We start from the raw sequence: 23,622 nt of genomic DNA, 5'->3' as shown, positions 1-23,622 counted from the left end.
ACGCCTGCCAAACGCACCCCAGTCCATTCTTATTCTTCTGGTTATTTCAGTCTCATGATCCGGATCCATGGTTACTACCTGCCCTAAGTAGATGTATTCCCTTACCACTTCCAGTGCTTCGCTACCTATCGTAAACTGCTGTTCTCTTCCGAGACTGTTAAACAATACTTTAGTTTTCTGCAGATTAATTTTCAGACCCACCCTTCTGCTTTGCCTCTCCAGGTCAGTGAGCATGCATTGCAATTGGTCTCCTGAGTTACTAAGCAAGGCAATATCATCAGCGAATCGCAAGTTGCTAAGGTATTCTCCATCAACTTTTATCCCCAATTCTTCCCACTCCAGGCCTCTGAATACCTCCTGTAAACATCCTGTGAATAGCATTGGAGATATCGTATCTCCCTGTCTGACGCCTTTCTTTATAGGGATTTTGTTGCTTTCTTTGTGGAGGACTACGGTGGCTGTGGAGCCGCTATAGATATCTTCCAGTATTTTTAAATATCGCTCATCAACACCCTGATTCCGTAATGCCTCGATGACTGCTGAGGTTTCGACTGAATCAAACGCTTTCTCGTAATCAATGAAAGCTATATATAAGGGTTGGTTATATTCTGCACATTTCTCTATCACTTGATTGACAGTGTGAATATGGTCTATTGTTGAGTAGCCTTAACGGAATCCTGCCTGGTCCTTTGGTTGACAGAAGTCTAAGGTGTTCCTGATTCTATTTGCGATTACCTTAGTAAATACTTTGTAGGCAACGGACAGTAAGCTGATCGGTCTATAATTTTTCAAGTCTTTGGCGTCCCCTTTCTTATGGATTAGGATTATGTTAGCGTTCTTCCAAGATTCCGGTACGCTCGAGGTTATGAGGCATTGCGTATACAGGGTGGCCAGTTTCTCTAGAACAATCTGACCGCCATCGTTCAACAAATCTGGTGTTACCTGATCCTCCCCAGCTGCCTTCCCCCTTTGCATAGCTCCTAAGGCTTTCTTTACTTCTTCTGGCGTTACCTGTGGGATTTCGAATTCCTCTAGGCTATTCTCTCTTCCACTATCGTCGTGGGTGCCACTGGTACTGTATAAATCTCTATAGAACTCCTCAGCCACTTGAACTATCTCATCCATATTAGTAACGAAATTGCCGGCTTTGTCTCTTAACGCACACATCTGGTTCTTGCCTATTCCTAGTTTCTTCTTCACTACTTTTAGGCTTCCTCCGTTCCTGAGAGCCTGTTCAATTCTATCCATATTATAGTTCCTGATGTCCGCCGTCTTACGCTTGTTGATTAGCTTAGAAAGTTCTGCCAGTTCTATTCTAGCTGTAGGGTTAGAGGCTTGCATACATTGGCGTTTCTTGATCAGATCTTTCGTCTCCTGCAATAGCTTACTGGTTTCCTGTATAACGGCGTTACCACCGACTTCTTTTGCGCACTCCTTAATGATGCCCATGAGATTGTCGTTCATTGCTGCAACACTAAGGTCCTCTTCCTGAGTTAAAGCCGAGTACCTGTTCTGTAGCTTGATCCGGAATTCCTCTAGTTTCCCTCTTACCGCTAACTCATTGATTGGCTTCTTGTGTACCAGTTTCTTCCGTTCCCTCCTCAAGTCTAGGCTAATTCGAGTTCTTACCATCCTATGGTCACTGCAGCATACCTTGCCGTGCACGTCTACATCTTGTATGATGCCAGGGTTCGCGCAGAGTATGAAGTCGATTTCATTTCTAGTCTCACCATTCGGGCTCCTCCACGTCCACTTTCGACTAACCCGCTTGCGGAAAAAGGTGTTCATTATCCGCATATTATTCTGTTCTGCAAACTCTACTAATAATTCTCCTCTGCTATTCCTAGAGCCTATGCCATATTCCCCCACTGACTTGTCTCCAGCCTGCTTCTTGCCTACCCTGGCATTGAAGTCGCCCATCAGTATAGTGTATTTTGTTTTGACTTTATCCATCGCCGATTCCACGTCTTCATAAAAGCTTTCGACTTCCTGGTCATCATGACTGCATGTAGGGGCATAGACTTGTACCACCTTCAATTTGTACCTCTTATTAAGTTTCACAACAAGACCTGCCACCCTCTCGTTAATGCTATAGAATTCCTGTATGTTACCAGCTATTTCCTTATTAATCAGGAATCCGACTCCTAGTTCTCGTCTCTCTGCTAAGCCCCGGTAACACAGTACATGCCCGCTTTTTAGCACTGTATATGCTTCTTTTGTCCTCCTAACCTCACTGAGCCCTATTATATCTCATTTACTACCCTCTAATTCCTCCAATAACACTGCTAGACTCGCCTCACTAGAAACATGGCACTGTTTAACGTTAGAACTCTATCTAGTGTTGAGTATACTAGTTATTATATAACACTTTGAAGTACTGCAACACACATTTTGTTCGTATATATCCTCGTAAGCACGGATTTCTTTCTTGCATGACTGTTTTTACATTCTCGATTAGAATAAAACCAGTACATGATCGAATATAACTACATCTATGACGTCGCTGAGAAGTACTGCTAGAAAATTGATTATTATAAATACATTTATTAATGTAAACGATTTCCCTGAAATTAGGTTTCAGTTTTCGGAATACTATCAAACCCGTTAGCACTTGTGAGTGAGATAAGGTATTTTTGTTGGTTACTTTGGTCCAGCTAAATAAATCTAGATTGCCTTCAAGAACAAAAGTAACGTCATTTTTCGCTTCAAAAAATCGGGTGTGTAAAAAGCAGCAGTTGCGTAGACCACCCGGTTTTGGGCCAATACATGCCGACAAATAAGTTAGTGTCAGGACACATTTGTGCACGTCTGTAACAGCAGTTATTTCTTCGTAAACATAATCTAAAAAGAGTTTCTACGCTAGGACAGAGGCACCCCTTACGCTTGCTTTTATGTGTGGGAAAAAAATTGGGCACACTGGGAGCAGAGGTGAGTTTATCTACTACTTCATAAAAAACTAGATAGGTCGCAGTCTGTCCATTGGCGGCAATTACAAACACGGAATGCTGTAATCCAGTAATGTGGAATATAATGTATCTAGATATATAGAAGGCAAACGAATGTAAGTTACAAGGCTCAAGAGCAACTCTTGAGTATATGCTCTGGGAATGCAATGGGCTGGCGAGTCGCAACGGGGAGACAGACAGGCTCCGCGCGCATTGGTATGATCCGCTGCTCTGCTTAGCTCAGCCCCAGAAAACCTACTGTGGGCAGTCCAGTGGGCTGAAGACGACGCCAGAGCCAAAGGGGTCGTGGCAGACGCATAGGTAAAACCCACCCTAATAACTTTAGGACAAAAATTAAGTGTTCACCACGACAACCACTGGTAGCATACGCATGTCTGAATTAGTGTCAAACTTGTTTCAGTAGGAATGATAAGAGAATACGGAAAGTTGTGTGTTCGAGAAAGTAATTCCAATGAATTCCAACGTAATTTCAACGATGACTCAGTTTTTCCAACCGAACGCGCGATTTGAATTAAGGCGACGTTTGAGATTCGTGTGCAGGAAGCATCCTTTCGCGAAACAAAAAAGCAAGTTATCTTCTAGGGCCCTGCACGATTAAATATGAGTTCACAGTGGCAGCACAGTCTCCAACTGCTTTTCTGACAAATATCATTGAATTTCAGAGCCAGACGAAGTGGAAACAATGTTCGGCAGTCCATTCCGTTGTCCTCATAAGTTCATGGTTTCGTTTCTTCAGGTTCTACGCAATTGATGCTCCAGTTATGCTGACTTTTTGCAATGAAAGCTGTATGTGACTAATCTTCAGTAGATTTTTCGCCATCCGGCCACAGAAAATGGCTTAGCGATTTCTCATAAGCCCATTCGGGTGCCGTAAAGCGGGGCGGATGTTAAAATGCGGAACAGATTAGAACCCTCGCTGTGAACAATAGCCTGACGTCAACGCTATCGCAGTATATAGGAAAGAAAATAGGAAATAAAACAAAGATTTATTTTCTTCGTTATCTTTACAGAAACGGTGAAAAGAGCAAAAGGCACCGAGACTTGACAGAGGCTCATGTTTAGTTAAAATTTGGGCAACGGCGAGTAGCTTACACGTAGTACAAAATAAATACAACATCGTCATTTAAAAATTTTATAAGAGAAAAAATAGCCTTGTATACTAGCACATTACAATGATAAATAACTACTAAAATTTAAAGTATTTGTTGTTTTAGGACAAGTGATATGCTGTTACTATATTACATACGCTCAATGCGAAAATGGCAAAATAGTTTAGAAACAGTCTATGTAACATCCAGCACGAAATTATTACTAAGAAACATTATACAGACTTCAGGTTCTCAAACAGCATGAAGAATTTATATAAAATATAAATATCAAGGAACAGTAATTGCCAATCTAGTAATCACAGCACACTTTGAATATGGAACGGGAAGTAATAACAGTGAGTTATATGCAATTTGATTTCCAAATAACAAGAACTTGAAATATTCCTTTGTAAGCATATTGCATTGCGCAGTTCCTGAACGATTCAACAATGCAGAGATTTTTAAATGACGTTTCTGCCATAATTGGTTCTCGTCCGCGCAACTCGAACTGCTTTCCAACGTGGTGGATACTGATTTTGCGATTGTGACCCGTATACATCAAAAAGTTCATTAGGTTTTATAGATTCTATTAACTTACAATAATAAATTTGGGAGGCCTTTAGTAGTTCATATTTGATAAACAAAGGCTCTGTGCTCAAGGGTTGCGGCCTTCCTCGATAATTTTCGAAAACTCTCAGCACTCCTCTCTCGTGTTTCTTGTAATTCTGTGCATACGTAGTGACCCACACCAATATACAGAAGGAAAGCCTAAGGTAAAATAATGAATAATAAAGGACAGTTTTTACCCAAACAGGTATAATGTCACATACTTTAAAGAAACAACCTGCAATTTTGCTATACTAAGCTGCAAGGTTGATGACATCTGTATTCCATGATAGGTCCTCTTTGAACGACACACCAAGAAACTTATGAGCATGTACCTGTTAAAGTTCAGCCCCAAGCAATGTAACTGTAATTTTATGATGACGCGCTTTGTTAATCGGTGCAAATATTATGTACTTCGTTTTGTTAACGTTTAGCTGTAGCTCATTGATGTGTAGTGAATTCGATAGCCGATATATATTATTAATGGACCTTTGCATTTCTGTTATCGCTTTGTCCGCAAAAAACACATTAGTATCATCGGCGTACATTATTAATCTTTGGCAAAATGGAATTCAAGCAAGATCATTAATATACACGGTAAACAATAGCAGACCTAGCATAAACCCCGGAGGTACACCATTATAAATTTTTAATTTCGGTGACTTTACGTTACTGACTGAAACATATTGGTATCTATTTGTAAGGTAGCTTTGTGATAATTTTAGTGCGATACCGCGTATTCCTTAATTATGTAACTTCTCTCAAAGTACTTCATGACTCACCGAATCAAAAGTTTTCCTTGAATCTATGAATAGCCCGATTGTGTACAGCCTTTGTTGAAAGTTTTCTATGATTGTATTTTTAGCATTCAGTAGTCCCTGCTCAAAGGATCTTCCTTTCCGAAAACCGTACTGCGCATTAGAATAAAATTGTATTTAGCCATGAAGCCATGAATGCAGATATTTATGACTGTTTCGAAAATTTTCGAATACAAAGGAAGCACTGAGATTGGTAAAAGTATAGGATGTGTGACCTGTTCCTCTCTTTATGAATTGGCCATATTCTTGCTTTTTTAAGCGCACCAGGAAAATACACCACATTGAAATATTGAGTTAGCAGTGTGACATATAGGAATATAAACTATGTATGCTACATGTTTCACTAGAACCCAGAGGATTTTATCAATACCATAAGCAGTATCACTTTCTAGGTTTCCGGTTATTTTGACCACTTCATGCATTGTTGTAGGCAATAAAACACGTTAATTCAGAAGTGTCTTTCTTCCGTGTTCGCAGTGTTTGCTAGTTTAACAGGTAGTATATATTCACCACTACGTATAAATTGAGCATTTAATACTGCAGCAGCTTCTTCGTCACTAAGAGTATCTTCAGCTGTCGTCACATTTAATGTGCTGATTATTTTTTTTTCCTATTATATCATTTACAGCTTGCCAGACGTTCCTAGAATTATCTGGAATCCGGGTAAATAAATTTTCAAAATACTGTAGTTTTGCATGTTTTAAACCGCTATGAAGCCTATTTCAATAGTTTATAAACTCAGTCAGATCTCCACTTTCAACGAAGGTGTGGTATAATTAGTTTTACTTCTTGATTCTGCTCAAAGCGGGGCACTAACCCACAGTTTTCTACTTTTGTTTTTTTACGATTCCTACTGTAAATAAGAGAAAACGCCAGGTTGTAGCAATGCTTAAAGCTCTCATAAAATTAATTGTATGCTTTATCTCGGTCTGTAGTTGTCATCACCAATTCCCAGTTTACTTTTTCAATAAACGAGCGGAAAGCCTTTAGTGACTGCGGATTGACGCTAATATAAGACGATGCAGGTAGTTTGTTGTCCTGAGCTTTTACAAGCAGGGAACAGAAGGATGGCAGATGATTACTTTTATCTAGAGTCAGCAAAGCAGGGGCGCTATAACGTAAAACTATTCCAAACTTTTCTATTCCATTTCTGCAATCAGCCCTACGCGATTGGTGAAAAACTTTTTGGGACCGCCTCAAAGCTATCGCGGTTTTCGTGACGTCGCGTCACTGCCAGGCGAAGTGACCCCCACTTCGCCTGGCTGTGACGCGACGTCACGAAAACCGCGGTAGCTCCCCATCTGATATGGCGTGTACACACTGATTATGCATGATTTGACCGAACAAAAGCAAAATAGTTATTTCTGATTCGAGGCATTTTCGCGATTAGCCCTCGGCTATTGGTCAGAAGCTATCGGGCTGCACCCACTTCACCTGCCTGTCACAACCACGTCACAAAACCGCAAAAACTCACAGCGTCAAGGTGGCGTGTACACATTAAAGATGCATTATTATGCCGAAGAAAACTGAGTTTTCTTCTGAATAGCCGCAGGGTGCCCCGTTCCGAAAGGAATAAAAGATGGCCGCCGCCGATCGCTCAGGCACTGGCTACTCGCACGTGTCAGAAAGCATGAGTTTATTTGCGTATAATAAAACTTCTTGCGTGGCCGAGGAACATTTTCCAGCACTTTCGGCGCCTTTACGACCTCATGCTGCCAACTCTTCTGTGCTGAGGATACGTTTGAGCGTCATTCTTAAGCTTTCGTTGCATGCCGCTGCGATTTTCGACCAGCCAACGCAAGTAAAATAATGGAAAGCAGACAAATCGCAGACACCGGCACCAGCCACTTCATCCGGTTATCGGTTTTCAGTGCAGTGGCTAGGCCCCATGAGATCCCCCTCCACTTGAGCGTGCTCGTCGCCTCTTTTCAGCCAATGAGATAAGACAAGCCGTTGAGCGTAGGCAATCTTATTCGTTTTTCAAGCAAACAAAAGCGACCTCCTATGAACAAGGAGAGCGCTTGATAGGTTGGTTCAGACAACGCTGGCGCGTGTGAACATCCGATGCTTGCGTTGCCGGTTACGCAAATTTGACGTCAGGAGATTGGAATAAAAAGATATTGGAATAGTTTTATGTTATAGGGCCACAGCAGTCGCGTCCTGGCAGAACATATTTGTGATACAAACACCAAGTAACATTGCATTATCTGCCCTGATCCACGTCGATAAGTCGATAAGGTTATCACATGTGTAAGATTTGTTTATATTTTTGAATTCCCTTGTGCCTACATAATTTTCAAGCACATATATATTCACAGAACCGGTAATCAAGAACATAGCATCACTATTACTTAAATATTTTGAGGGTTCTTCTGCGAATTTAAGAAAATGTATCTTGCTGCCGCAGGGCGGCCTGTAGATAACACAGAAGTACTAGCATTTTGTAGGAATAACAAGATATTCTACATTTTTATTCATGACAGTATATTCACGTAATACATCATACTGGATACACCTTTTGACATACATGGCAAGACCGCCGCCGGGACTACAGTTTCTTCTTAAACCTTCATACGCATACCCATCAAATCGGTGTGGACTATCCTGTTCTGTAAACCATGTTTCGAAGAAACATGCAATGGCAAATATGCATTTGATATTCTTAAGCGCCTATTACACTTTTTCCCGCTTATTTCTGATATCTCGTGCATTCAGGTGGAACACGGATATCCATTCTTTATAAGTTACATTGTCATAATATGCATTAAAAGAGTCATACTCATGCTAAGAGCAGACCTTATGACTAAGTCAAGTCAGGTCTGCAGGAACACTACAAACAGATGAACTGAAAGTGCAGACCATGTCTGCAGCTACACTACTAACAGACGAACTGAAAGTACCGATGTCGGGTAGAATCGTCCTTAATAAGTGTTGTGCTTAAAAAGCGCAAGATCATTCAGGAGTACTATCAAAAAAGAGCTAAAAAGAGCTGCGTTATCGGTGGGGCAGACATGTATATTTCGTACACCAGAAGAACAAAATGGTCACGAGGAGCACCGGGGGGAACAGCGACGAGAATGTAAACGGTGCCGGCACGAAACGACCACCGATGACCGTTCCCGCAGTACTGGACGAACACGACAATCGCGAGCCCGGCCTGCTCCCAACGATCCACGACACCAACTCAACTCGCAACGCAAAAAATGAGCACCATTTCACTCTGCGAAGATGGAATGGCAGCGAAAGCTGATGACAGTCAATGTTCTCAAACGAAAATCAGAGTGCATTCGCTGCCATTCCATCTTCACAGAGTGGAATGGTTCTCATTTTTTTGCATACTACGTCGGTGAAGCTGCTTGTCTTTGTTGATGCGAGAGCATTAGATGGCCCATCGAGCGACAAAGACGGTGTCTGTAGCCGCGAAGCGGTATCTAAATTCTCATTGGCTGCGGCGGCACGTAACCTACTGCGCCTACTGCTAGCGTGCTCCCACACCAGCTGTCGCATGGGGAGACAAAGCATCGCCGCGACGCCACTTCACCCTTACTTTCGGAAGCATGTACTATGCGCGCGTTACTCGTCGATGCAAGCTCTCGACTGGGTTTTAATTTTGCCTCGGCAATCGCTGAAAGGAAATTAATGTATCAAAAACAACAAATCCGATAAAGAAACTTTCATGGTAGTGAGTTTTGAACCTACGACCCCATGCTCAGAAGCCGGGTTTATAACCACTGGGCTGAACCAGCACATCCTAGTTAGCACGCCTGTGCACTACGCTTGATGACATTATTATACTTGGACAGAAATTTCTCTTGCCAATCACGACGTGATGAAAGCAGTAATGTCAAAATCACCACCACTTGCACTGGAGCGTCCCCATTAGTACATGTGGTAGCCGGAAAAGGTACACTCTCACAGAAATGTACGCCCTTTGGGGTGTATATTTGCAGCACAGAAATAATCATCTGCCTTAATTGCGTTTGCTTTCTTCAAAACGCTGCGCTCGCGACTTTCCTGTTGAGCATGCTCTGTCTTACTGATAAAACACATGTCGTTCGTTGCTTGGAGGTACTGCGCTGGCAGCGTTACCGAAAAAAAATGTGGCCAAGACAAATGACAATTATTGTTGTTTGGCAAGATACGAACAAAACGGTGTAATTTTGCTTAAGAGTGTAGCTTGGCGCCCCAGTTCGAGTTGTGCCGGCCTTAGCTGTCTTGGTAGCGTTGGTCAAGCGTCTCAACGAGTTAACTTGCCCGCGAAGAGTTCATAACTCGAAGGACCGCTCAGCGGCGTTCAAGTGGAGATTAATGCTTTCACATTCATAACATCGTAAGGCGTGCTTAGGAGTCCTCGAATTTTGTTGAAATCAGTAAATGTTAGTTCGTGTAAAGATTATTGGGTTTAATTAAAAAACATCTTACGGCGTTTCAGTATAAACAACAATAATCGTGCGCTGCATAGCCCTGAATCATAGACATTGATAAAGTTGCTGAACAATTCATTACAAAAATATGACAGCGCTTTAAGTGCTCACGTAGCATAAAGAGTGTTACATAGCAGCAATTGCGCAGTTTTGAGCATTTACTTGGCTGTTAATCGATGCGTTTTTCTCATGATCATCATCATCATCAGCCTGGTTACGCCCACTACAGGGCAAAGGCCTCTCTCATACTTCCGACTACCCCGGTCATGTACTAATTGTGGCCATGTTGTATCTGCGAACTTCTTAATCTCATCCGCCCACCTAACTTGCTGCCGCCCCCTGCTACGCTTCCCTTCGCTTGGAATACAGTCCGTAACCCTTAATGACCATCGGTTATCATCCCTCCTCATTACATGTCCTGCCCATGCCCCATTTCTTTTTCTTGATTTCAACTAAGATATCATTACCTCGCGTTTGCTCCCTCACCCAATCTGCTCTTTTCTTATCCCTTAACGTTACATCGACCATTATTATTTTCAAAGCTCGTTGCTTCGTCCTCAATTTAAGTACAACCCTTTGCGTAAGGCTCCAGGTTTCTGCCCCGCATGTGAATACTGGTAAGAAACAGCTGTTATACGCTTTTCTCTTGAGGGATAATGGCAACCTGCTGTTAATGACCTGAGAATACCTGCCAAACGCACCCCAGCCCATTCTTATTCTTCTGATTACTTCAGTCTCATGATCCGAATCCGCAGTCACTTCCTGTCCTAAGTAGATTTATTCCCTTACCACTTCCACTGCCTCGCTACCTATCGTAAACTGCTGTTCTCTTCCGAGACTGTTAAACATTACTTTAGTTTTCTGCAGAATAATTTTAGGCCCACCCTTCTGCTTTGCCTCTCCAGGTTAGTGAGCATGGGTTGCAGTTGGTACCCTGAGTTAATAAGCAAGGCAATATCATCAGCGAATCACAGGTTACTAAGGTATTCTACATTAACTCCTATCCCCAATTCTTCGCAATCCAGGTTTCTGAATACCTCCTGTAAACACGCTGTGAATAGCATTGGAGAGATCGCATGTCCCTGCCTGACGCCTTTCTTTATTGGGATTTTGTAGCTTTCTTTGTGGAGCACTATGGTGGCTGTGGAGCCGCTATAGATATCTCTCAGTATATTTACATACGGCTCGTCTACGCCCTGATTCCGCAATGCCTCCATGACTGCTGAGGTCTCGACTGAATAAAACGCTTTCTCGTAATCAATGAAAGCTATAAATAAGGGTTGGTTATATTCCGCACATTTTCCTGTCACCTGATTGAGAGTGTGAATATGGTCTGTTGTTGAGTAGCTTTTACGGAATCCTGCCTGGTCCTTTGAATGACGGAAGTCTAAGGTGTTCATCATTCTATTTGCAATTACCTTAATAAATACTTTGTAGGCAACGGACAGAAAGCTCATCGGTCTATAATTTTTCAAGTCATTGGCCTTCACTTTCTTATGGATTAAAGTTATGTTAGCATTCTTCCAATATTCCGCTACGCTCGAAGTCATGAGGCATTGCTTATACAGGGTGGCCAGTTTTTCTAGAACTATCTGCCCACCATCTTTCAACGAATCTGCTGTTACCTGATCGTCCCTAGCTGCCTTCCCCCTTTAAATAGCTCCCAAGGTTTGTTTACTTCTTTCGGCGTTACTTGTGAGGATTCGAATTCCTCTAGACTATTCTCTCTTCCAGTATCGTGGTGGGCGCCACTGGTGCTGTATAAATCCCTATAGAACTCCTCAGCCACTTGAACGATCTCATCCATATCAGTAAGGATATTGCCGGCTTTGTCTCTTAACGCATACATCAGATTCTTGCCTATTCCTAGTTTCTTCTTCACTTCCTTTAGGCTTCCTCCGTTCCTGAGAGCATGTTCAATTCAATCCATATTATTGCGATATCATCGAGCGATGCTCAAGGGACGAGCCGCCGCGAGAACGACGACGAAGTGGGTCTGTGTTCTTGGCGCGAGTGAATGTCGGCCTGGTGCTCTTGCTCCAGTCCAGTGTAAATAGCCTGTAAATAGTCTCTTTCGTCTGTCTTTCTACACGTAACATTCTGGTGGAGGTCAGCGATCCCCGTCGTCGCCACGGAACACCGGAGTGGTCGGTACATCGAGCTTGTCACCATGCCTCCCGGTGACGAGCCCGCCTCTGCAACGGCTTCGGCTGGTCCGACTGCTCCAATCGTCACGGTTGCCCAACATCGCGACCCTGGTGTGTTCTCTGGCCTAGAAGGACAGGACGCTGACGAAGGGATCAAGCTATATGAACATGTCAGTGCTAATAACAGGTGGGACCCAACCATTATGCTCGCCAATGTCACCTTTTATCTTGGCGGCACCCCCCGCGTGTGGTACCAGACGCATGACAACGAGATAAGCAGTTGGGACACTTTCAAAGAAAAGCTACGGGAACTGTTCGGCGGCCCCGTTGGCCGCAAGGTTACCGCGAGAAAGGCTCTTGCGTCTCGTGTTCAGACATCACCAGAGCCGTACGTTCCACACATATTCGACGTCTTGGCTCTATGCCGCAAAGCTGATGATATTATGTCCGAAGCAGATAAAGTGTCACATGTTCTAAAAGGCATCGCCGACGACGCTTTCGATTTGCTTGTTTTGGGCAGCGTCTCGACAATCGACGCCATCATTAAAGCATGCCGTCGCCTTGAACAAGCCAAGAGCCGTCGTATCACACATCACATCACGCGGCTACCCAACACCGCTGCTACGCCGGCATGTGAGTGTCGACCACGCCAGGCCACCACCTGTGAAGACGTCACCCGTATTGTTCGCCGTGAGCTCGAGGCCACCTGTTCGACAGCTTCCTCCACGACGCCTCCCGATCTGCCAGCAACCACGATTGCTATGATTCAGGCCGTAGTCAGGCAGGAATTTGAGAACATGGGTCTGAACTCCGTGTGTTCAACATCTCAACCCAGCGTTCCCCAGCTCTCTACCGGCCCTCCTCGACCCCAACAGTCCTTTTCTACCACATCTCGCCGCAACCCGTCCGAATGGCGTACCCCTGATGACATACCAATCTGCTTCCACTGCTGTCGCATCGGCCACGTCACTCGTCACTGTCCCAACCGATGGCCACCGCCTCCTCAGACATACGCCGCCACTTATTCCCGCACCTTTGGACCTTCTGTTCTCTATGCCACCCGCCATGAACCCACTGCCGCTGATGTCCCTGCTCCGAACCTTCGCTACGGCCACTCGCTCTCACCTCGACGCCATCACTCTCGTTCGTCCCAACCCCGCCGCTTCTCTTCGCCGCCTATCGCCTCACGGGCCCAGCCGGAAAACTAGGCACTGCAGCTTCTGGAGGTGCAGCTGAGTTGTCGACACTGCCCTCAAATCCTTTGCTCACGTTAAACACGAACCAAAATCTTCTTGACGTTGACGTTGATGGCTATCCTGTCACGGCACTCATCGATACAGGGGCACATCTTTCTATCATGAGTGCTGCCATCCGACGGCGACTGAACAAGCTCCTCACCCCAGCGTCGACACGGGTCGTCCGCGTTGCGGATGGCGGTACTGTGCCTGTCATCGGCATGTGTACGGCACGTGTCAGCATCGCAGGCCGCCACACTCCTGTCCTCTTCACCGTGATTGCTCATTGCCCCCACGACCTCATTCTTGGACTCGATTTTCTCTCCCCGCATTCTGCTCTTATTGACTGCTCTGCCAGTACGCTTCGCCTTGAGTTGCCGATTCTCGCAGAACTTTCTGACGCACCCCAGTGCCGCCTACGCCCCACCGGCTTTATTCGCGTGCCGCCAAAATCAATAGCCTACATTGAACTCTTGTCTTCCCCACCAGTCCCTGATGGCGATTACCTCGTCGCACCTCTGCATCAAATTCCACTACAGTATGACGTTACCGTGCCTCACAGTATACTTACTATTACTACGAACCGCGCTTTCATGCCTATCTTTAACTTTGGATTGGCAAAGCAAACTCTACCGCAAGGTAGTTGCCTTGCCAACGTTGATTGTCTCGGCGGCCAATACGTGGCAGCGTTATCGACCGATGCTTCTTGCCAGCTTAGCAGGCCCATCGGGCCCGCCTTGGCCGCCGATCCCAAGAATAAAAAAAAAGTTGCGACGGACCTGTCTTCAGCGCAGGCTGAAGACGTTCACCAAGTATTATCGTCCTACAGAGATATTTTCGTGTTCGACGATCGCCCTTTAGACCAGACGCTCGCGGTCAAGCATCGGATACTTCCTGGTGATGCTACTCCTATTCACCGACGACCCTATCGAGTTTCTGCGTCGTAACGTCAAGTAATTCAAAGTGAAGTGAACAAAATGCTAGACAAAAACATCATTGAGCCTTCTTCGAGTCCCTGGGCGTCACCTGTAGTGTAAGAAGAGGGATGGCACGTGGCGCTTCTGTGTAGACTACCGTCATCTGAACAACATTACTAAGAAGGACGTCTACCCGCTCCCACGCATAGACGACGCCCTTGACTGCCTCCACGGTTCCAGCTATTTCTCTTCTATAGATCTTCGTTCTGGATACTGGAAGACTGCTGTTGACGATATGGACAGAGAAAAAACCGCGTTTGTCACACCTGATGGCCTATACCAGTTTAAGGCAATGCCGTTTGGATTATGCAACGCCCCTGCCACCTTTGAGTGTATGATGGACTCCTTGTTCCGAGGTTTCAAATGGTCCACATGTCTCGGCTACCTCGACGACCTCATCGTCTTCCTGCCCACGTTCGACACTCACCTGGAGCGTCTAACAGCTATTCTTGAGGTATTTCGAAAGGCGAAGCTGCAACTTAACTCGACCAAAGGTCATTTCGGCCGCCGCCAAATTACTGTCCTGGGCCACCTCGTTGACGCTTCCGGAGTCAAACCTGATCCCGACAAAACTCGCGCTGTCTGAGACTTTCCGGTTCCGAAGACAGCCACAGACGTTCGAAGTTTTCTAGGGCTATGCTCGTACTTTCGTCGTTTTATTCAAGATTTTGCGGCAATTGCTAGACCCCTCACTAATCTTTTGAAGAAAGGCGTACAATTCTCGTGGGGTACTGCAGAAGCCGCCGCCTTCTCTCGTCTCGTTACTCTTCTCTCCTCACCACCCATTCTCGCCCACTTCGACCGTGATGCCCCTATAGAATTGCGCACAGATGCCAGCGGTCATGGCGTAGGTGCCGTCTTAGCCCAGCGTCAGCGTGGCCAGGATCGCGTTATTGCTTATGCGAGCCGCCTCCTCACACCGTCGGAGCGCAACTATTCCATTACGAAACGAGAATGACTTGCTGTAGCCTGGGCGGTTGCGAAGTTCCGTCCTTACCTTTACGGTCGTCCTTTTTCCGTAGTCACTGACCATCATGCTCTGTGCTGGCTCTCATCGCTAAGAGATCCTACAGGCTGGCTTGGTCGATGGGCTTTGAGGCTACAAGAATTTTCATATTCCGTGGTCTACAAGTCTGGCCGCCTGCACAAAGACGCTGACAGCTTGTCGCGTTACCCTGTTGACGACCCTGACTCCTCCAATATTACCAGTGCTGCTTGCATACTCTCTGTGTCCCAGCTGCTTCATTTCGCCGACGAGCAACGTCGTGACGCCTACATCAGAGCACTCATCGGCCGTTTTGAACACTCTGCGGCCGACGCCACACTACGCCTCTTCGTCCTCCGCGACCGTACTCTGTACCGTCGTAACACTCATCAGGACGGCTCTGACTACCTACTTGTCATACCTAAACACATCCGCTCAACCGTTCTAAAAGAGCTTCACGACGCACCAACGGCAGGACACCTCGGCGTGTCTCGAACCTGTGACCATGTACGTCGCAGTTTTTTCTGGTCGGGCCTTGCCCGTTCCGTACGACGTTACGTCGCTGCTTGTGAACTTTGCCAACGACGCAAGAAGACTTCCCAGCTCGCCGCTGGTTACCTGCAGCCGCTCGAAATCCCTCCCAAGCCCTTCCATCGTGTCGGCTTAGACATTCTCGGCCCATTTCCGGAATCTACATCAGGAAACAAGTGGGTTGCAGTCGCGGCGGACTACGTGGGCCGCTACGCCGTAACATGCACTCTTCCGACCAGTTGCGCAACTGATGTTGCCGACTTCCTCCTGCGTCATGTCATTTTGATTCCTGGTGCTCCGCGTCAATTGCTAACAGACCGTGGCCGTACGTTCTTAGCCAAAGTGATTGACGACATCATGCGTGCCTGCTCAATACAGCATAAATTTACCACCTCCTACCACCCTCAAACAAACGGCCTCACTGAGCGTTTCAACCGCACCCTTACAGACGTGCTATCCAAATACGTTTCAGGCGACCACCGTGACTGGAACCAGGCTCTACCTTACATCACCTTTGCGTACAACTCTTCCCGTCTCGACACTGCTGGCTTTTCTCCTTTTTACCTCCTCTTGTATGGCCGTGAACCGACGCTACTAATCGACACTGTGCTTCCATCCACCACAGCATCAACTAGCGCTTATGCCCGTGATGCTATCGCCCATGCTGAGCATGCTCGCCAACTTGCGCGCACTCGTCTACAAGTCTCTCAAGGCAAACAAAAGCATCGCTACGACCTCCGTCACCGTGATGTCCATTTTGGGTCCGGCACCCTCGTGTTGCTTTGGTCACCATCGCGTTAAGTTGGCCTTTGTGAAAAACTGCTTTCCTGCTATACGGGCCCATATCACGTGCATCGCCAAGTGAGCGATGTCGCCTACGAAATCGCTCTTGCCACGCCCACTACGTCCTCTGCTGTGACCACCAGTGACATTGTCCACGTCGCCCGACTCAAACCCTACAACTCTTTACGCCCCTAGGATATTTAACAGCACCATGACGGTGCTTTTGCCGCCAGGGAGTAGTATTACGATAACATCGAGCGATGCTCAATGCACGAGCCGCCGCGAGAACGACGATGATGTGGGTCTGTGCCCTTGGCGCGAGTGAATGTCGGCCTTGTGCTCTGGCTCCAGTCCAGTGTAAATAGCCTGCAAATAGCCTCTTTCGTCTGTGTCTTTCTACACGTAACAATATTATACTTTCTTATACAGCTGTCATATGCTTGTTGATTAACTTGGAAAGTTCTGCCAGTTCTATTCTAGCTGTAGGGTTAGAGGCTCTCATACACTGGCATTTCTTGATCAGATCTTTCGTCTCCTGCGATTGTTTACTGGTATCCTGCCTAGCGGAGTTACCACCGACTTCCATTGCACAGTCGTTAATGATGCCCACGAGATTGTCGTTCATATCTTCAACACTAAGGTCCTCTTCCTGAGTTAAGGCTGAATACCTGTTCTGTAGCTTGATCCGGAATTCCTCTAGTTTTCCTCTTACCGATAACTCATTGATCGGCTTCTTATGTGCGAATTTCTTCCGTTCCCTCCTCAAGTCTAGGCTAATTCGAGTTCTTCCATCCTATGGCCACTGCTGCGCACCTTGCTGAGCACGTCCACATCTTGTATGCTGCCAGGGTTAGCGCAGAGCTTAAGGTCTATTTCATTTCTAGTCTCGCCATTCGGGCTCCTCCGCGTCCACTTTTGGCTATCCCACTTGCGGAAGAAGGCATTCATTATCCGCATACTATCCTTTTCTGCAAACTCTACTAATAACTCTCCCCTGCTATTGCTAGAGCCTATGCCATATCCCCCCACTGACTTGTCTCCAGCCTGCTTCTTGCCTACGCTGGCATCAAAGTCGCCCATTAGCATATTGTATTTTGTTTTGACTTTACACATCGCCGATTCCACGTCTTCACAGAAGCTTTCGCCTTCCTGGTCATCATGACTGGATGTAGGGGCGTAGACCTGTACGGCCTTCAATTTGTACCTCTGCTTAAGTTTCACAACAAGACCTGCCACCCTCTCGTTAATGCTGTAGAATTCCTGTATGTTACCAGCTATATCCTTATTAATCAGGAATCCGACTCCTAGTTGTCGTCTCTCCGCTAAGCCCCGGTAGCACAGGACGTGCCCGCTTTTCAGCACTGTATATGCTCCTTTTGGCCTCCTAACGTGAGAGAAGTATTAAACTGGAATTGAATTATGGGGATAGGTTCTAAAACCACATTCCGATTATGAGGCCCACCGTAGTGGCGGACTTCACATTAATCCTGACACCGTGGTTTTCTTTAACGTATTATTCTGTGGTCCTCCTAACTTCACTCAGCCCTATTATATCCCATTTACTGCCCTCTAATTCCTCCAATGGGACTGCTAGGCTCGCCTCATTAGATAACGTTCTAGTGTTAAACGTTGCCGGGTACAGATTCGAATGGTGGCCTCTCCGGAACCAGGGATTCCTCGCACCCTCTGCTGCGTCGCAGGTCTGACCACCGCCGTGGTCAGTTGCTTCGCAGCTGCTGGGGACTGAGGGCCGGGGTTATATTGTTGTGTTCATATAGGAGGCTGTGGCCAAGTACTGCACCAAGGTGGCGAATCCAGCTCTCGTGAGGGAGCGCGTTACCGGTTCTGGTCACCGGGATCAGGCCACACTCCAGGCCTGTTTATGCAATTTTATCAACAAGCGGATTTTTTTTTAATCCGGTGGAAAATTGCGCGGCACTGGGATTCCAACTACGGTCCTGTTGCACGCGAGGCGAATGTTCTACCTCTACGCCAGCGCTGCCCCTGTATTTAGATTTAGGTGCATGATAAAGAACCTGATGTGGCCCAAATCTGCGGAGGCCCCCACTGCGACGCGCCTCATAATCACATCGTAGTTTTGGCACGTAATACCCCGTAGTTCAATATAGATGAGAGGGAACTTGAATATGCTGACTCACTAGAAGGGGTGCTATCCCTGCTATGGCGAAATTTTGAAAGCAATAAAAATTACAGGACAAGTGCATTCCTCATTTAGAACTTGAAAGAAGAGAACGATAAAAGATTTTGAAGTTGTTATCGAAGAAGCATATGATTTCATTGCAATTAAAGGTAGGTGGCCTCAATTTACCAAAGCACACCTAATGACGATAGTTCTCATTATGGGTCAGAAAGTAGGACTGTTGCACAGAGCAGCCAGCTGGCAGAGGGCGTGTAGAAAGGGGGATCGCAACAGGCAAGTTTGAGAGGCACTTGTTTGATCTTCCTCCTAAGTTTCCACCACGGAAGCATTCCCTAATAGGTTAGTATTCTTAAGGCAGGTCACGCATTTTCTAGAGTGCCAAACAAATTTTACAGCGATACTCTGAATGGAACGCCCCGTACTTGACAGTTGTATTTATCAAATCCCTCGCAATGTTGACAAGCTACCACTCCCATCTTCAAATCAGGCAACAAACAGCTAATCACTAAATACAAACCTATATTGCTGCTGCTCATGTGTTGCAAACTTGTGGAGCACATTGTTATAATATGTGCTATGCGGGAGTGCAAAACAAACATACGGTGCGCCGTGCGGGGGCGAAGAGGACGAATCTTGGCAAATACCCGCAAGAGAGCCATCATCATCATCGACGCCGATTCGGGAGCGTCGGCAGTGGCGCCTCAAAAAAGCGTGGCGCGAGAGTGTGGCCCGTGGCGTGAGCAGTGCGCGAGGTTCGGCGGTCGACGGAAAACAGCTTCCTCGCTGGGCGTCTGGCCCAGAGGAGCTATCGCCGCCCGCGCCAATACGCCACACCCGAAGCAACACGGTGACTGCTGGGAGGTTACCTCGCCCCGCTCTTCCGCTGGGCACTGGTCCAGGAGGCTGGCGGTCCTGAACCGGGGCGGTCGAGCGTTCGGGTGAGCGGCCACAGGGCTACCCCGCCAGCTGTGGACGCGACCCGGTGACTGCGGCCGGCTACCTGAGCCCCGCGACGCGGTCCGACCCGGCTGTCCGACCCAGCCGTCCGTCCCGGCCGTCCGACCCGGCTGTCCGACCCAGGTGTCCGACCCGGACGTCCTACACGGCTGTCCGACCCGCCGGCCGACACTGCTGTCCGACCCCGCTGGCCAGCATCAGTTCCGCGAGGTCTCAGACAAGGCGCCACACGCTTCCGCCGGAACTGTAGGCCAATCATAATCCACCCATCCATAGAGATAGTGCATGTCGCCTATGAGGCATTGTCAAGTGTGTGTGCCGTTATCTGTGTCGTGTACGTGAATACAAGTCCGATGTGTGTTCGTGCTTTCGCGTGCTGCTTCTCCCTTTTTCTGGAGTGATCCGGCCCCAATAACATCACACACATCATCCATGAGCCCCTCATTCAGTATTTATCGGCAAATAAATTTCTGTCCCCACAGCAGCATGGTTTTTGAGAAAGGTTTTCCTCAATGATTCAATCATTAGAATTATCGCATGACATAGCCACAGCACTCAATAACCGCGATCAGCTTGACGCCATCTTTATCGACTTCTCAGGAGCATTTGACACGGTAAGCCATAAAAAATTACTCCTAAAGCTTGCTGCAATATTCCCTGGTAGTAAACTGATTTACTGGATATCCGATTACCTGCACCTTCAATTTCAATCTGTCACTTTTAGTTGCAAAATCTTTTCTATAGCTCAGGTCATGTCAGGAGTGCTGCAGGGCTCAGTTCTCGGGCAACTATTATTCATCATATATGTTAATGACATTATTGAAGCAGCCAGCAACACACAAGTGAAAATACGTTCCTACGCTGATAATTGCGTGCTCTATTCCAACATTCGCGCTCTTCGTGACTAAGGTGTGCTCACCAACGTATTTTCATCGTTTTCAGAGTAGAGCACACTACGGCAGATGTGCATTAACTTCAGCAAAATTGTGGCAATGACTTTCACTAACAAGAAAGAGCCCCTAAACTTCACCTACAGCACTCAAGGGTACAGTATTAACCAAGTTAACCAGTTCAAATACCTTGGAGTTAATTTCACAACTAACCTTTGTTGGCACAATCACATAATGTAATCTGCTCTAAAGTGCTGCGAAAATTGGATGCCTAAAACGAACGTCAAAACACGGCACTAAAGAGTGCAAGCTTACAGTCCATAAATCACAAATTATAGCGGTTTTAGTGTATACTTCTGTAGTGTGGTCGCCTCAACACAAAATAACATTTCCAAATTATAATTGATTAGGAAAAACGCTGTTAGATTTATCTATGGCCATTACGACCGTATGTTTTCACCGTCATCCCACGCACACGCTTTATCACTGGACCTACTGTCGCTTCGTCGCATGTGTGACTGTCTAATCATACTGCACAAGATCGTACACGGATACACTACCATTGAAGTGTCTATTTCCCTGATCACATATACTGCGCGAGTAAACCGACATACCCGCTCATTTAACATAGATCCCTTCGTTCCAATGATAGATTGTTTTCAGTTTTCTTTTTTTCCACACACTGTGCAATTATGGAGTAACTTAGATGGTTCTCTGCGTTCATTGCCGACTAATCAGTTTCAGAATGAAGTGCCTAACCAGGATAGTTGAAATGCTGCTGAGCACGAGGTCGCGGGATCGAATCCCGGCCACGGCGGCCGCATTTCGATGGGGACGAAATGCGAAAACACCCGTGTGCTTAGATTTAGGTGCACGTTAAAGAACCCCAGGTGGTCAAAATTTCCGGAGTCCTCCACTACGGCGTGCCTCATAATCAGAAAGTGGTTTTGGCACGTAAAACCCCAAATATTATTATAGGATAGTTGAAATTTTTGTGTTGATAAGTTATGTAACCCACCTCTGCTATGTCTCTAAAATGATATAAATAATATAAATTGAAAATAAATGAAATAACCCCATGCGGTATGGCGGTGGTTAAAATCGCCCACAATGATTCGATGTGTATAGCGTGTTTCAGCGAGAATTTCCGGTATCCGTGTGCCCTTATCTTTAGGGGCCCTGTATATGATGACAACCACCAGTGCTTTCCCCGATGTGGGGTTGGACTGGATCATCTCGAGAGCGGTGTACTCGGTTCCTCCTTCGGAAGGACCCCCCCCCACTGTAGAATTTCGGTCTAGGAAGGGGACGGTTTTATTATTAAGAATAGTGATACGCGATCTTACAGATGCCACGTGATATCCCGGCAAGGCCACTTATCTGGCGGCTTCGGGAAGGGTTCATTGTCGGAGACCAATTGGGCGAGTTTGTTTTTGATGCTTTTACAATGCAATTGCAATATGGTCCGGTCAGATGAAGTTTGGTTTCCGGGTGGAGGAGGTAAGCCCGCTCTACCCTAATTCTGTCGCTTATTGTAATTGGGCATGTTGAGTGGTTACGGGGGTCAAAACCCCCAACTGTGTGCTGGTCAGCTCCTCCGTGGGCTGAGGGGAGGGAGCGGCAGGTTTGGGCTGTTTATGCTTACGGGTCAGAGAAAGTCCGGTTTCCGCAATTCGCGTTTCTCAGCATTGGCACACATCGGCATCTGTTGCGTTTGAAAGACCACACGCCGACTTTCCGGCGGCGGCGGTGGCGGCGGCGCTAGATGGCCCCGAGTGTTCCTAGCAAATCGCGAAAGGGGGATTGCGCTGCGTTCACGCCAATGCGTTACGCCTCTATATTCACTGAATCCTTACGCATTGCTGTTGACTGTCGACTAATAAGACAATGAGATGACTTACAGGCACATTTGTGTTGCTAAAGGGTACCCCTCATTGCAGTTGAAACGAGAGTACGCTAACAGTTGAAAGTGGGGAATAGCCGTTCTATATTGGCACGGCTCTGCTGCGCCTTCACAAAAGGATCACTGAGGATGCTGGGAAAGGTACGAGTGATACTCACCACAATCTACATGATACACGCATGTCATGTCTATCTTTCGGTATGTTCCTTCTTTGCAGCCGCAGGTGCGTTTACCATAACCCATATACCCGCCAACGCTACAGCTTGTTTTCCTGTAAGCATTCGGGCATGGCTGTTCGCCTGCTCCACCGGTGTAGCATCCCACTGGCACTTCATTCGGATTCGTGCACACTATTCAAAGGAAAAATAATTGTGAATTATTCACCTAAAACGTTATCGTTCATCAATTGGGATATCTTATTTCGATAGCGTAAATACTGAGCAGACAAAATTATTTGCACAAAAATTTTACATCAAGAAAGGACGTGCAGAAATCTCACTCTGAAGCCGCAAAACACTCGCATCGCTTGACATGAACTTCTCTTACTGGGCCAGATCATTACATAACCTAAAGTCTATCCTGATCCGCAGCAGTCATCTACCATGGCTAACTTTCAGCAGCCCACCGACACGAACAGATTCGTCAAGGTGCTTTCAGGAACCGTCAAGCCATTGACCCATCTCACAAAATTTGAAGTCCAGTTCGAGGGGGAGGTACCACCGCTCGAGGCATTTGCATTGACCGCCGGTGCTTTATCACTTCGGCAATGACGTCAATAACGAAGTTCACAGTGACCCTAGCAGCGCTGGGCTCGCCGCAGTGATGGTTCAGTGAAGAGATGGACTGGGAATTGTAGTTCGCTACGCTACCAGGTCACTCTTCAAAGCGAAAGCCAATTGTTCTACAACGGAATTCAAGTTCATTTCCCTTATTTAGGCTTCGGTAACATATCGCCCATAACTATATGGCAGACCCTTCAAAGTCGATAGCGATCACCACGAATTGTGCCGACTGGCAAACTTAGCCTTCAGGTTGGCTAGCACAGTGGAACTTCAGACTGTATTAATTTGACATCATGGTGATTTTTAATCCTGGGCACTCTGATGATAATTTTGTTTTGCGCCCCGATCCTCCCGCCGCTACAGCACTAA

At 46.4% G+C, this 23,622-nt stretch overlaps 1 protein-coding gene across 1 annotated transcript in view; it reads right to left on the bottom strand.

The window, feature by feature from the left end:
- Window positions 1–22,765, bottom strand: part of LOC142568148 (uncharacterized) — an 88,427-nt gene extending 65,662 nt beyond the window's left edge. Inside the window, exon 1 of the mRNA XM_075678226.1 lies at window positions 22,630–22,765. Coding sequence (XP_075534341.1) covers window positions 22,630–22,714 — 85 coding nt within the window. The 5' untranslated portion in view covers window positions 22,715–22,765. The remainder of the gene's footprint in view (window positions 1–22,629) is intronic.
- Window positions 22,766–23,622: the final 857 nt, after the last annotated feature.

The sequence above is a fragment of the Dermacentor variabilis genome, unplaced genomic scaffold (genome assembly GCF_050947875.1).
Source record: "Dermacentor variabilis isolate Ectoservices unplaced genomic scaffold, ASM5094787v1 scaffold_17, whole genome shotgun sequence".
Classification (NCBI taxonomy): domain Eukaryota; kingdom Metazoa; phylum Arthropoda; class Arachnida; order Ixodida; family Ixodidae; genus Dermacentor; species Dermacentor variabilis.
Note: the sequence above shows the minus strand (reverse complement) of the source record. Positions and strands in the feature narration are given on the sequence as shown.